General features: G+C 36.7%; 1 protein-coding gene across 1 annotated transcript; it reads left to right on the plus strand.

Annotated features, from left to right (window-relative positions):
* The first annotated feature begins 10,944 nt into the window (after positions 1-10,944).
* On the plus strand, positions 10,945-11,904 carry LOC128069134 (olfactory receptor 151-like). The gene has a single exon (XM_052662408.1). The coding sequence runs from the start codon at positions 10,948-10,950 to the stop codon at positions 11,902-11,904; it is 957 nt and encodes a 318-aa protein (XP_052518368.1). The 5' UTR covers positions 10,945-10,947.
* The last annotated feature ends 3,437 nt before the right edge of the window (positions 11,905-15,341 follow it).

Below are 15,341 nucleotides of genomic sequence, written 5' to 3' on the forward strand. Positions count from 1 at the left end.
CACCCATGGTGGATTCATGTTGATATATGGCAAAACCAATACAGTATTGTAAAGTAAAATAAAGTAAAATTAAAAAAATAAAATAAAATAAAGTAAGGAATGGTAAAATATATATATAAATAAAAATTTTAAAAATCAAAAAAAAATTCACCAACACACCAATAGTACAAAACTAAACAGCATTATAAGTTATTCCCCCCTCAGGAAAATAAAACATACTGATTGTCAAAGCTAGACGTCAGTCTAAGTTTTAGAACAAAGGAAGAATGTGAAACTAATAACAGGAAAAAGCAATCACTCACAATGACCACGAAAAGAAAATCCAAAAGAAAGTCCATTTTCTCACAGACATTGATTGTCTTCTCTAAATTAGTAAAAATTATCTTAACATAAACTGTACTTTAAAAAAACTAGAAACTCTTCAAGTAACTAAAGATAACCCTCCAAGGCCATTTTCACAGCTTTTTTTGTTTGTTTGCTTTAAATGCCATTACAGCCAAATTAACACACATTTGACCTTAGTTTTCTTAATACCTATGAGCATATATATAATGCCTTTTTAAAGTTCCTTTTAATATATATATATATATACATAATATATATAATACATTTTAAAGTCGACTAATCTCAACATTTTTATAATTACTGGAATGTTGCTTTAGTCCTGGTTGTGAGTTACATTCTTTGACTTTTTGGAATCTCTACTAATTTTTATTGGATTCCGAACATTGTGACTATAACATTGTTGAGTTTCTGGATTATCTTCTCATTTAAAATTCTTAAGGATTTTTTATGGCAATTAAGGCAAGCATATAAGCTTAATCTTTTTGAAATTTGTTTCTAAGGTTTGTTAAAGCAGGTCTAATTTAGAGTTGGGCAAATTTAGTACTACTCCTAAACTATTACCTTTTGTCAACCTGTACTGAATGTCCTGAATATTCCTTGAGATTTCACTAAGATGGATGGTGCAGGTTCAGACATCTCCAGGCCTTGTGTGAGTTCTGGCAATTGTTCCAAACCAGCTTCCAAACCACCAGCAGTTATAATTAATTTAGCTTCATGGAACATCACCCTGTACATACACAGCTTAGTACTTAGCTGAAGGAAAAGGGGGACTGTATTTGTGTTTCTGGAGCTCTTTCTCTACCTAACTCAGGTCCTCTTCCCTATCAATTTGAAGTGACTAAGCTTCCTTGTTCTGATCTCTGATTCTACAACTAGTAACAATTTTGTGCTTTGCTTGGGCAACACCTCTGGTGCCAGGGTCTGACTAGACTGCAAATGAAAGCTTGGGCAATTATAAGACTTACCTGATTTGTTTTCCTTCCATCACAGATACCAGTCCAGAGATGCCTGTTGTCACATGTCTAAAGAGTAATTACATATACTTTTCCAGTTTACAGTTTACAGTAGGAAGGTGAGTCTGGTATGAATTTTTCAGTCAGTTCAGTTCGGTCACTCAGTCACAACTAAGAAAACATTCAGAAGTCTTTATCAATTTAGTTTTGACTGGATTTTCAGTTCAGTTCATTTCAGTTCAGTTGCTCAGTCATGTCCAACTCTTTGTGACTCCATGGATTGCAGCATGCCAGGCCTCCCTGTCCATCACCAACTCCCGGAGTTTACTCAAACTCATGTCCATTGAGTCGGTGATGCCATCCAGCCATCTCATCCTCTGTCGTCCCCTTCTCCTCCCACCTTAGGAACAGGGTCTTTTAAATTTTTTATGTTCTATTTTTTTACTTTACAATATTGTATTGGTTTTGCCACACATCAACATGAATCCACCACGGATGTATACGTGCACTCAATCCTGAACCCCCCTCCCACCTCCCTCCCCGTACCATCCCTCTGGGTCATCCCAGTGCACCAGCCCCAAGCATCCTGTACCCTGCATCAAACCTGGACTAGCGATTCGTTTCTTATATGATATTATACATGTTTCAATGCCGTTCTCCCAAATCATCCCACCCTCTCCCTCTCCCACAGACTCCAAACGACTGTTCTATACATCTGTGTCTCTTTTGCTGTCTCGCATACAGGGTTATTGTTACCATCTTTCTAAATTCCATATATATGCATTAATATACTGAATTGGTGTTTTTTCTTTCTGGCTTACTTCACTCTGTATAATCCGCTCCAGTTTCATCCACCTCATTAGAACTGATTCACATGTATTCTTTTTAATGGCTGAGTAATACTCCATTGTGTATATGTACCACAGCTTTCTTATCCATTCATCTGCTGATGGACTTCTAGGTTGCTTCCATGTCCTGGCTATGATAAAGAGTGCTGCGATGAACATTGGGGTACATGTCTCTCTTTCAATTCTGGTTTCCTCAGTGTGTATGCCCAGTAGTGGGATTGCTGGGTCATAAGGCAGTTCTATTTCCAGTTTTTTAAGGAATCTCCACACTGTTCTCCATAGTGGCTGTTCTAGCTTGCCACCAACAGTGTAGGAGGGTTCCTTTTCTCCACACCCTCTCCAGCATTTATTGCTTGAAGACTTTTGGATCACATCCATTCTGACTGGTGTGAAATGGTACCTCATTGTGGTTTTGATTTGCATTTCTCTGATAATGAGTGATGTTGAGCATCTTTTCATGTGTTTGTTAGCCATCTGTATGTCTTCTTTGGAGAAATGTCTATTTAGTTCTTTAGCCCATTTTTTGATTGGGTGGTTTATTTTTCTGGAATTGAGCTGCAGGAGTTGGTTATATATTTTTGAGATTAGTTGTGTGTGTATATTGCTTTTATGCTCAGTAGCTAAGTCGTGTCCAATTCTTTGGGACCCCATAAACTATAGCCAGAATACTGGAGTGAGTTGCTATCTCCTTTTTCGGGTGACTTTCCTGACCCAGGAATCAAACCCACATCTGCACTGGCAGGCAGATTCTTTACCAATGAGCCACCAGGAAAGCCAAAAATTGCTTACAGAAAAGCTCATCAGGTGATATTGAGAATAGCAGCAGAAACTGGGAGGAGTTTAACTCACTCCAACAGCAGGTGAATTTAAGAATGCTAAAATAATGTCTGGAGGGGGTGCCTCGTTCTGTGGATCTAGAATCTCAAATCTAATCACGTAGAACTCTTCTACAGAACAAACACCCATGTTGCTAAGAAAGAGAAATCTTAGGAGAAACCTATTTGGGAAAGGAGGAACAATTTAAGATCAAAAAGAAAAGAAGGAGAATTCAAGAGAAATTTTTAATGTCAAAGCTAGACAAAAATGATTTGATATACACAGAAAAGAACAGAAACCCAGAAATATAATGAAAGCAAGGGAACAAAACAAATACTAAAATTTAGAGTTTATAAAAATTCTCATTATGTTAACAAATAATAAAGGACTGAAACTTGTTCTGAAAAGGAACACACCATGTCAAAGAATACTGACTCAGAATGAAAAACTGCCAATCGCATTCTAGCAAAATTATTGGGCATTAAGGAAAATGAAAAGATCTTTTGAGTACCCAGACATGGATAGTGTTAAGTATTTATTTACCTTTAAATATAAGAAGGGTGGTTAACAGGGGTTGGGCATGGGGGAAATGGGGAGATGTTGGTCAAGGGTACAAATTTCCAATGCTCAAGAAAGAGTATTGGAAATAAATTTATATTTTTAAAAAAAGATCTTATGTGTGTGTATATTGCTTTTATGTAACAGAACACAATAAGAACTCAATAAGTCTGTGGAATATAATGTACAATACGATGCCTATAGTTAACACTACTGTATTGAACACCTAAAGTTTGCTAAGAGAGTATATTTTAAGTGTTCTTGGCTCACACATAAAGGTAACTATGTGAGATACGGGATATGTTTATTATTTTGATTTCAGTAATCATTTCACAATATGTATGTATGTCAAATCACATAGTATACTTACAAAAATCACATGTGCAACTGAGATGTATATAATTTTTTTGTCAGTCATATTGCAGTAAAGCTAAAAAATATAAAATAAAAACAAAAGTAATCAAGGTTAATTACTAAAGATTAAATAAAATTCATTCTATTTCAATGAAAAAAGCAGTTAACTAAAATTAAACAAGTAAGTAAACTTACTTTTTTAAGTAAGCTTAGGGAATTTGTTTTTGGAGAAATGCCAAATATAAAAGATATAAAATAAAGCATTTTTATAATAAAGACTATAAATGCAGTTCATTGTACATGTAGGTGAAAAACTAATGGTGCATACCAAACCAGGATGGCAGTGACTAACAACAATGGCAATGATATTGGTAAAAGTATGATGATATTCATGGTAATGACTGAAGTGGTCATGGTGAAGATAATGATAATGAAGCTAAAAACGTCCAGCTTCTGGGATTAGGTACCAGACTTACCAGGCAGGATAACTCTCCCAGAAAAATTAACACACCTGGGAGTTAACACAGCTTTCATAGAGCAAATGGAAACACACACTAATTGTTCATTGAGGACCCAGTCTCTGGAGCAGGCATTCCAGGAGAGTGTCTACCTAAACATAAAAATATCCAGTGCCCCAGTCTCTATGACCCATTTCTATGACTGGTTCGTCCCTTTAACTGAAAATAGATGTAAATCTTGTAGCTTTCTATTTTCTGATATTTATTTCTTGAGCACTGGAAAGCCGAGTACCTCCTAAGACTTCCAGGTAACAATGTTCCAGTTTTCCTCAACACAGATATTCAGTTATGGTTTTAAGGCAGTTGTGTAAGATGAGAACAAGGTATCTTCCATGAATTCCCATTTCGACTACAGACCTTTTATACACACCATTTTCAATCATATGTCTCCCTTCTCAGAGCTTTTCCCCTCACTTGGAAAGGAAATATATTTGCTTTTATAATTCTGATTGTTTTCATTAGCAGCAGTTCTTTGCTTCTGGTGAGCTGATAAAACTACTAGTAAGATTTTTAGTAACTAACAAGAAATTTAGGGGTCATTTATAAATTAGCTAGAAGATTACAGGAAAATATCACTGTTGCTCATGATTTTGTATTCAGTAGAAAAGGTGTTTACATTAAAAGACAGGAAATAAAATCTCTACTTCATAACAATATTCTGTTTTCTGGAACTTTGATTCCTAGTAATGAGATGTGTGTGAATTTTCTGTTTCTCATCATTTTAGGAGACTCTGATTTGAGGGAAGAAGATACATAAGATATGTTTCAAATCTCCTGTAATTATCTAGATGAAAATTGCTTATATCTTTTTCAAAAAATTGAAATACAATTCAAAATTATGTTCAGTTCAGTACTATTATTGAAAATTTAAATACCTCACTGCCAATAATTTAAGGTATAAAATTAAAATAAATAAATTTAAATTAAAATTTTAAAAAAGTTTATTATAATGCAGATTTCCTTATCTTCAGTATCAAAATGAACAGAAGTGATATTACAAGTCAGTCAGTGTCTTTTAATGCTACAGAACAAAGCAGGTTACAAACCAACATGTATAGTATGCTCACTTTGACTAAAAACTAAAAAACCTGTATATTAATGCACACATTTATAAATACATATATGCATAGAAGAAGATCTAGTAGAACATACATAGAAATTTTAGATTCTCAGTTGGTAGAATATGACAATTTGATTTTTGTCTGTGTGTTTACTTGTCTACAATACAGATATATTGCTTTTGTACTCTTAAAAAAAGTTTCTGGAGATACAGCAATGAGATCTTTCATTGGCCTTAATGTATGACATTGTTTACCTAAAATATAAAAATAAAGTTTCACAAAGAGACAAGTTATAGCCAGACAGCACAGTATGGTAAAGGCAAAACAGACTCATGGTTACAACTCCTGGGTTCTGGGTTCAGTTCTATTTTTCATAGCCATATGACTTTGGGTGAATTTGAGTATCAGTTTCCTAGAACAGGAGTTTGCTAATGATTCAGAAAGGATCAGACAGTAAATACTTTAGGCTCTGCAATCCGTAAGATCTCTGTTGCTACTCCTTAACTTCTACCATTCTATCAGGAAAGCAGTTTTGTGAGCTTTGTGTGCATGCTCAGTCACATCAAACTCTTCGCCACCGTATGGGCTATAGCCCACCCGACTCCTCTGTCCATGGGACTCTCCAGGCAAGAATGGGTTGCTATGCTCTCCTCCAGGGCATCTTCCCAACCCAGAAATCGAACCTGCATCACCTGTGTCTCCTAAATTCCAAGGGGATTCTTTACCATCTGGGCCATCAGGGAAGCCCCCTGTGACTTTTAAGGAAGGCTTAAAATCTCAGCCCTTCAACCTGAACTAACATAGTGCTGTAGGTCAATGATATATTAATAAAAATAAATAAATAAGTCAGAGAAAAGCAGTTTGATTCTAATCTTGTCTCTTTGCTATCTAATACCTCAATTCTTAAAATTTATAGTTTATCAAATGAGTAAAAGAAAATCTCAGCACTTAATTTTCAAATAGCTGATGATTTTCTAGATATCACTCTATAAATTATTTATAGTTTGTTTTGGTATGGATAAATGGTGTATGTGATTTCAGCTTTACAAAGGTATGGCGGTTTTAGTGCCCAGAATAGGTTTTATCATGAATGGGCTTTTCCACATGTAACTAACATTGCATATTTTGCTGTTCCTGTGTGGAGAGTTCCAAAAATGTCAGTTTGTGGGTATTTTCTCTGTCATTGCTAAGCTTTCTACTAGTTCTTTTAATTAATTAGAAGAGTATTGCAGTCTCTAATGGTGGACCTTATATTCTTTCTTTCTGTCAGTTTGGTTCATGTGTTTTGAAACACTGTTGATAAATGAACTCATTTAGGAGTCTCATGTCGCCTTAATCAAGTGACTTCTTTATCATTCTGAAATGTTCCTCCTTATTTCTAGTAACATTTCCTGCTTTGAAATCTACTTTGCTCACTGCTGATATAGTCTAGCTTTCTCTGCCTTGATATTTACATGGTATCTTTTTTTCTGTACTTATAATTTTAGCTATTAATGTCTTTATATTCAAAGTAGATTTCTTGGAAAACCATACAATTGGGTAATGGCATTTATCCACTGTGACAATCTCTGCATTTTCCTTAGACTATTTAAACTATTTGTATCTAAATCAGTCATCAAAATGTTTGTTAAATCTGCCATCTTGCAACTGTCCTTTATTCTACTTTTTCTTTTTCCTTCCCTTCTTTTAGACTGACAGTTTTGATGATTATATTTTATCTCCTATTATATTTTATCTCCTACTATTAGCTTATTAGCTATAGGCTTTTTATTATTTACTTGTTGTCCTACATTTTATAATATTCATTCTTTCTAGATCTGTTCACCTGGAATGTGGCTTGGAATCACTGGTACAATCATTGGGTTTATGATATATTTCTCCCTCCGCTCAGGAATCAGTTTGGTACTGCCTGTTGTCAGATGTCAGGAAATGATTGTTCATTGTGCCTTGTCTGGTTTTCTGGTTGTTTATGGTATAAATACAATTCCAGTATGAGTTCACCCTTCACGGGTGGAAGTAAGAAGCCCACTCACTAATTTTTAAGTACTTTAAATATGTTGTGAAATTTTCAGATTAAAAAAATGGAGCCGATTATACAGAGTGAAGTAAGCCAGAAAGAAAAACACCAATACAGTATACTAACACATATATATGGAATTTAGAAAGATGGCAATGACGACCCTGTATGCAAGACAGGAAAAAAGACGCAGCTGTCTATAACAGACTTTTGGACTCAGAGGGAGAGGGAGAGGGTGGGATGATATGGGAGAATGGCATTCTATCATGTATACTATCATGTAAGAATTGAATCGCTAGTCTATGTCTGACGCAGGATACAGCATGCTTGGGGCTGGTGCATGGGGATGACCCACAGAGATGTTATGGGGAGGGAGGTGGGAGGGGGGTTCATGTTTGGGAACACATGTAAGAATTAAAGATTTTAAAATTAGAAAAATAAAATAAAAAAATAATAATAAAAAAAAATAAATAAAGTGAGCTACTAAGCAAAAAAAAAAAAAAAAAAGAGAGATTAGAAGCAACTATTTCAGGGATGAGTCACTTATAGAATCAGTAACAGTTTTGTCACTCTTTAGATAACATTGATTAGCTGAAATTTCCCCAAAGTTCTTAACCATAATACAGAAAGAATTTCTTCCAGTTACTACAGTCTCAGCTCTCCTCAGGCTGAAGTTGCTTAAGAACTAGGAGGGCAAGAAATACGAACAGCTCTTAAGATCATGAGTTTTCAAATCAAAGGGCCAGAAAGAAGCCAGAGCCCAATAAACCTCGGTCCATCATTCTTTTTTAACTTGACACTGTGGAAACCACATGGTGAGCATTTAACTGGGTTACCTATTCTTAGTAGCAAGTTCTGTCTTCCATATTTAGCATATTTATTAAATCAGTACAGACCAGAAGACAAGCAGTATATCCAGAATAGTCAACATATAGTTCCGTGGGATAATGAGAACAATTGCTGGAATTTCAACAGAAATAGTCTTTTAATTGTCATTATAAATAATAATAATAATATAGGTAATTTTCTAACCAGCTAGGATGAAATCACTCAACACTGAAATTGACACATAATCTCAGTTAGAATTATAGGATCAACTTCTTAGCTGCTTGGGAATCTAACAATTTTCTTACCACTTTCAGGACATGAGCTTGAGGATTTAGAAAATTTGGTTCATAATGAGTCATAGAATTCCAGAGTCTCAAAAGGTCAAAACCAAGAAAAGCATCTATATTCAATTTCTTTATAAGACATTGATGTGTATAAGCATGAAAATGTTGAAAGTATACTGTCAATGAAAACAATAAACTACAAAACAATATAAAAAATAAATAAATAAAAAAAATAAAAAAATGTGTATCTTTTTCACTCACATGCTCATCCCTAAATTGAAATAACAAAAGCTAAGATATGGAGTAGTTTTAAATGGTTATTTCATCCAATGACCAATCATGTTTAGAATTTGGGAAACTTTAACTGGAGTCAGAGAGGTGATCTTCCAGGGGCTTACATTTACCACTGACAATTTCTCAATAGAATTTACCAAATTACTTCCAGAAGTCAGTTTACCAGAAGAAAAATACTCTAAGCTCTAATAAATTATGTTTCCTTCAGTTTTTTCTCTTTGAGTAAAAAGGAAAATTGAAGAAAAGCCATCACACGGAGATATGATATCCAGGAAATGCTTCTCAAGACCAACTTTAAACTGCCATTTTGACTTAGATGCACCAAGATTCCTTCCAAGGAGCCTCTTGGTCATCTGCATATAATGGCCATGGCTAAAAATCTTCTCTGCGTTGATCACAGGTTGACTCTAAAAACAGAAAAACCATGAGTAGTCATTTTGAAATCAACACAAGGTATAGAAAAATGATGAAGCAACAAGAGAGACTGGTTATCCTAGAGGATACATTTGGTGTGAGGAAAGAAAGTGGCCGTGGATCAGCTGGCCGCTAAGGACAGCAGGGTTTAGCAAAAAAGAAGATGAGGGAAAATGTCCATGTACCACTCAAAAACCCTTGCTCTTGATCTGGGAGGTGCACTGTATTCTGTTTCTACTTCCATCTACTCCTAAGCATGATCCAATTTTTCCTGAGTCTTTTGATGCAATGGAGAGCAATCAATCTCAACCTCTTCCTTGGGAGCTTTATGTTACTCAGGATAAACTGCTTTCAGTGCCACAGTTTCAAGCTACAAAACCATCTGATTGCAATAAACAAAAAGTTAAAGAAAAAATCTTTAGTACCTTCAGGTGAATTTTGCCACCTGCCCATAAACAGAGCCCTCAGTGTCTAGCAAATGCCAGTTGGTCAGAATGACTGTAACTCAGAACCTGACATATTGTCTTTTAAATCTCACCAGGTGACTTCTACGTGTAACCAAAACTAAAAATAAGTATCCCAGGACCTCAGGTTCAATAAAAAATTAGGACAAACTCCAGATGCCTAATGAAATTTTATATTTGTATAACAATTGAGTATTTGGAAAATATTTCATACACATTATTCCATTACATTTTTTAATTTTGGAAATTGATAATGTAACTCCATTTAATTCTCAACTGTGGAAACTCATTTGTCACTCAGTGATTGAAAGGGCTCTAACTACCAGCCCACACTATCTCAGCTTAGGATAAGGTAACCACATGTTTTCATTTTATGGGCAAGATTTTGAGACTCCATAGATACCAACAGACTTTCTCTTTCTGGAGCAACATTCAACTGTAAACCTAGAAATAAAAGAGGTTTACAGGAGAAACAGGAGGGTGTCAAAGTCTCCAGAGGTCGCTGTTTTATCCCCACCTTCATATTCTTCAAGTCATGAAGAAATTATCTGAATCCTAAAAAATATTACGAGTAAGTAGCATTCATCACTCAGTCGTGTCTAACGCTTTGCAACCCCAAGGACTGTAGCCCACCAGGCTCCTCTGGATTCTCCAGGCAAGAATACTGGAGTGGGTTGCCATTCTCTTCACCAAGGAATCTTTTCTACCCAAGGATAGAACTTGGGTCTCCTGCACTGCAGGCAGATTCTTTACCATCTGAGCCACCAGGAAAGAAGGAGTAAAGATACAAAACAATTAGGAAAATGTGAGTTCAAGATCACTCACTCAGGAACAGAAGCTGATACCTCCCCTTACCAGAAAGTCTCCTACACAGTCATTTCCCAGTATCTGCAGGAGCTGCTGTGCCATGCTCAACTTTCTTATAAGTTTGGGGGAGAGTGTTACATGTATATGTATGGCTGGATCCCTTTGCTGTCCTCCTAAAACTATCACAGCATTGTTAATTGACTATACTTCAATATAACATTTTTAGAATTTTTAAATGCCATAATACAATGAAGATAGCCTTTCGTGCCCTAGATACTGTTGATTGAATCCTCAGATGTGTCTCCAACTGATACCAAGGGCTGACTCTATACAACCTTTCACAAGCTCTTCTTTCTTATCGCCACAGGGTCCTCAAACAGAGGATAATGGTTGCAGAAAACCAATCCACAGTGACAGAGTTCATTCTCAGAGGTTTAACAAGTCAGCCAGAGCTCCAGCTCCCCCTCTTCTTCCTCTTCCTTGGGATTTACTTGGTCACCATGATAGGGAACCTGGGCATGATAACCCTGATCTGTCTGAACTCTCAGCTTCACACCCCCATGTACTATTTCCTCAGCAACCTGTCCTTTGTGGATCTCTGCTACTCCTCTGTCATTACCCCTAAGATGCTGGTGAACTTTGTGTCAGAGAAGAACACCATCTCCTACGCAGGGTGCATGTCCCAGCTCTACTTGTTCCTGGTGTTTGTCATTGCTGAGTGTTACATGCTGACAGTGATGGCCTATGACCGCTGTGTTGCCATCTGCAGGCCTTTGCTTTACAACATCATCATGTCTCATGGAGTCTGCTCCCTGCTGGTGGCTGGGGTCTATATCATGGGGCTCATTGGCTCAACTATAGAGACTGGCCTCATGTTGAAGCTGCCCTATTGTGATTTTCTCATCAGTCATTATTTCTGTGACATCATCGCCCTCATGAAGCTCTCTTGCTCTAGCACCTATGACATCGAGGTGACAACTTTCTTTTTGGCTGGATTCAACATTGTAGTCACCAGCCTAACGGTCCTTATTTCCTATGCCTTCATCATCTCCAGCATTCTCCACATCACCTCCAGAGAGGGACAATCCAAAGCCTTCAGCACGTGCAGCTCCCATCTTGCAGCTGTGGGATTATTTTATGGGTCTGCTTCCTTTATGTACTTAAAACCCTCCACAGCCAGTTCCCTGGCCCAGGAGAATGTGGCCTCCGTGTTCTACACCACAGTGATCCCCATGCTGAACCCTCTGATCTACAGCTTGAGGAATAAGGAGGTACAGGCTGCCATCCAGAAAACTCTGAGGTGGAAACACTTTGAATGTAAATGTCATTATTTCTCAGGTTGAAAGTGGAATAGAAATATAGGGGAGAAACCCTCTAAAATTCATACACACACGAATGGAGAACAACTGCTTCTCAACATGTCTGAATTTTTTTCATCTTCCCTTTCTCCCTTTCACATCTCTCATGCCTCTTGTGTCAGCTTGCTGGTTTTGAATTCATATTTTCTTCCTTTAGGGATAGTTTGGTTTTGGTTTTCATTTTTTGTTTGGTTTTTTTTTTTTTTTTTTGCTTGTCCTTGGCCCTCTGATAAACAGGCATCCATCTTGACTGGAACATAAGATAAATTAGAACTTTCAGCAATGAGTTTAAGAGGGTTGTTCATTGATTTATCCTCCTCTATAAAGAATATATTATCCAAACTAATACTAATTTAAGCCTGTAGTACACAGGACAAATGGAGGTGAATTTGAAAGTCACCAAGAAGTAGCAAATACTGTTTCTCAACCAGATTTGTCCATTTTCTCTCTTATTATGCTGCTACTGTCTACTTACTACTGCCAAAGTTATTTAAATATTCCTTCACTCAATTAATGCCATAATCACCATCATAACCATAGTATCATCATCACTACATCTAACACTTCTGGATGCTAGTCAATTGTTTGAGTGTTTTGCTAAATTATCTCATTTATTCAGATGAGGAAACTTTGATTTAGAGAGGTTAAATAACTTTCTCCAGATGACACAGCTGGTAAACAATTAACACTGATATTCAGACCAAAACCTCATCATACCCCGCCCCCATCTATTGGCCAAAGGTCTCTATGTACCCTATCAGTCTTGGCATAATCATAACCTCTCTGCTGCTGCTGCTAAGTCACTTCAGTCATGTCCGACTCTGTGTGACTCCATAGACAGCAGCCCAGCAGGCACCCCCATCCCTGGGATTCTCCAGGCAAGAACACTGGAGTGGGTTGCCATTTCCTTCTCCAATGCATGAAAGTGAAAAGTGAAAGTGAAGCTGCTCAATCGTGTCCAATTCTTAGTGACCCCATGGACTGCAGCCCACCAGGCTCCTCTGTCCATGGGATTTTCCAGGCAAGAGTACTGAAGTGGGTTGCCATTTCCTTCTAAACTCTCAGTTTCAAACTTTTCCTGACAATACCTTTTGTGCAACTATTTTCCCACTTCTCCCAGACAACCAAGGAATATTCGACATTCCTGTACTCTTTTCTCCTTCATCAATAATTGACATTCTGTAACACCAGTCAACCTGACTCAGTAAATCCAATCAGCATGAGATAAAATGTCTTCCACCATTTGATCAAAACAATATCAGGGATTCATGTTAAAGAATTAATTCTCTTGCACAGCAAAAGATTTGTGGGCATTATTTTAATTGTAACTCATAATTATTTTAAGGTAATAATAAAATAATGATTAGTTTTTTGTCATTTTATTTTAGGTGCAATACCTCATTCCTCACTCAGACATGAAAAAATGAATTCTGAGTTTCTCTGAGATTTAACAGTCTGAGATTAAAATGCTCATAGTAATTTTTTTGCTTTGTTTAGATTTTCTATATTAGGTGCACAGAAAAACTGAGCAAATGATACAGAGATTTCCCATATACCCTCTGACCCCGTGCATGCACAGCTTCCTCCATTAACAACATCCTCCATGAAAGCGGTATATTTGTTACAATAGATGAACACACATTGACACATCATTATCATCCAAAGACCATAGTTTACATTAGGGTTCACTCTTGGTGTTGTGCATTGTGAGTTTGGACAATTATGTAACGACATATATTCATTATATGTATGAACACTATATACTGGTCATTACTAGAGTTTCACTGTTCTAAAAACTCTCTGTGCTCTACCTGTTCATCCCTCCCTCTGCAGAATCCATGACAACCTTTGATCTCTTTACTGTTTCCTTGATTCCTTGGTTTTGCCTCCTCCAGATTGCTGTAGATTTGACTTATATCACTTTGTACTATGCATTTAAGTTTCCTCCGTGTCTTTTTATGGCTTGATAGCTTATTTCTTTTGAGCACTGAGTAATATTTTATTGCCTGGATATACCACAGTTTATTTTCCATTTACCAACTGAAGGACATCTTGATTATTTCCAAGTTTTGACACTTAAGAACACAGCATGAGGAGACAATTGTGCAGACATAGGTTTCAGATCCTTTGGTTAAATACCAAAGAGCACAGTTTCTGGATTGTGTGATAAGAGTTTGTTTAGTTTGATAAGAAACTGCCAAACTGTCTTCCAAAGTGACTGTGCCATTTTCCATTCTCACCAGCAGTGGATGAATTCATGTTACTCTGCATCCTTACCAGCACATTCTAATAGGTGTGTAGTAGTATCCCACTCTTGTTTCAACTTGCATTTCCTGATGACAAATGATGTGGAGTATCTTTTCATATGCTTATTTGCCATCTGTATATCTTCTGTGTTAGGTGTCTCCTAAGATCTCGGGCCCATTTTTTAATCAGGTTGTTTCCTTACTTTCCATATTTTTGTTGAAATATATTTGACATACAACATTGTGTGAATTTAAAGTGTACACATGTTAGTCTGATATATTTTATATGATTGCCATTACAGCAATAATTAGCACCTCTCTCAAGGAAGCCTGGTGTGCTACAGTCCATAGGGTCACAAACAGTCAGACACCACTGAGTAACTGAACAACAACAGCAGCACATTGTATAGTTATCAGTTCGTTTTAGTGCTTTAAATGATTGCGTTTTAGTCTCTCAGCAAGTCTGAGGACTGTAATACAACATTGTTGCCTATTTTCACTGTGTTGTACATCAGATCTCTAGGACTTATTTACCACTTACTGCAAGTTTGTACCTTAAACATCTGTCCTATATCCCTACACACCACCCCCCAAGTAACCACCATTTTACTTCTACAAGTTTGATGTTTTTAGATTCCACCTGTAAGTGATATGCAGTATTTGTCTTTCTTTGGCTGACTTACTTATTTAGCATAATATACTCAAGGTTCATCCAAACTCTGTATTAAATATTTTAGATAACAGTTCTTTATCAGACACATCTTTTTTTAATTTATTTATTTTTTATTTTATTTTATTTTTTTTACTTTATAATACTGTATTGGTTTTGCCATACATTGACATGAATCCACCACAGGTGTACATGAGTTCCCAACCCTTATCCCCGCTCCCACCACCCTTCCCATATCATCTCTCTGGGTCATCCCAGTGCACCAGCCCCAAGCATCCTGTATCCTGTGTCAAACCTAGACTAGCAATTCATTTCTTACATGATAGTATACATGTTTCAGTGCCATTCTCCCAAATCATCCCACCCTCGCCCTCTCCCACAGAGTCCAAAAGACTGTTCTTTACATCTGTGTCTCTTTTGCTGTCTCGAATACAGGGTTATCATTACCATCTTTCTAAATTCCATATATATGTGTTAGTATACTGTATTGGTGTTTTTCTTTCTGG

Source organism: Budorcas taxicolor, chromosome 25 (assembly GCF_023091745.1).
Source record: "Budorcas taxicolor isolate Tak-1 chromosome 25, Takin1.1, whole genome shotgun sequence".
Taxonomy (NCBI): domain Eukaryota; kingdom Metazoa; phylum Chordata; class Mammalia; order Artiodactyla; family Bovidae; genus Budorcas; species Budorcas taxicolor.

Excerpts from the sequence above, each read along its gene's own strand:
- LOC128069134 (XM_052662408.1), top strand. The coding sequence starts at position 10,948 with ATGGTTGCAGAAAACCAATCCACAGTGACAGAGTTCATTCTCAGAGGT.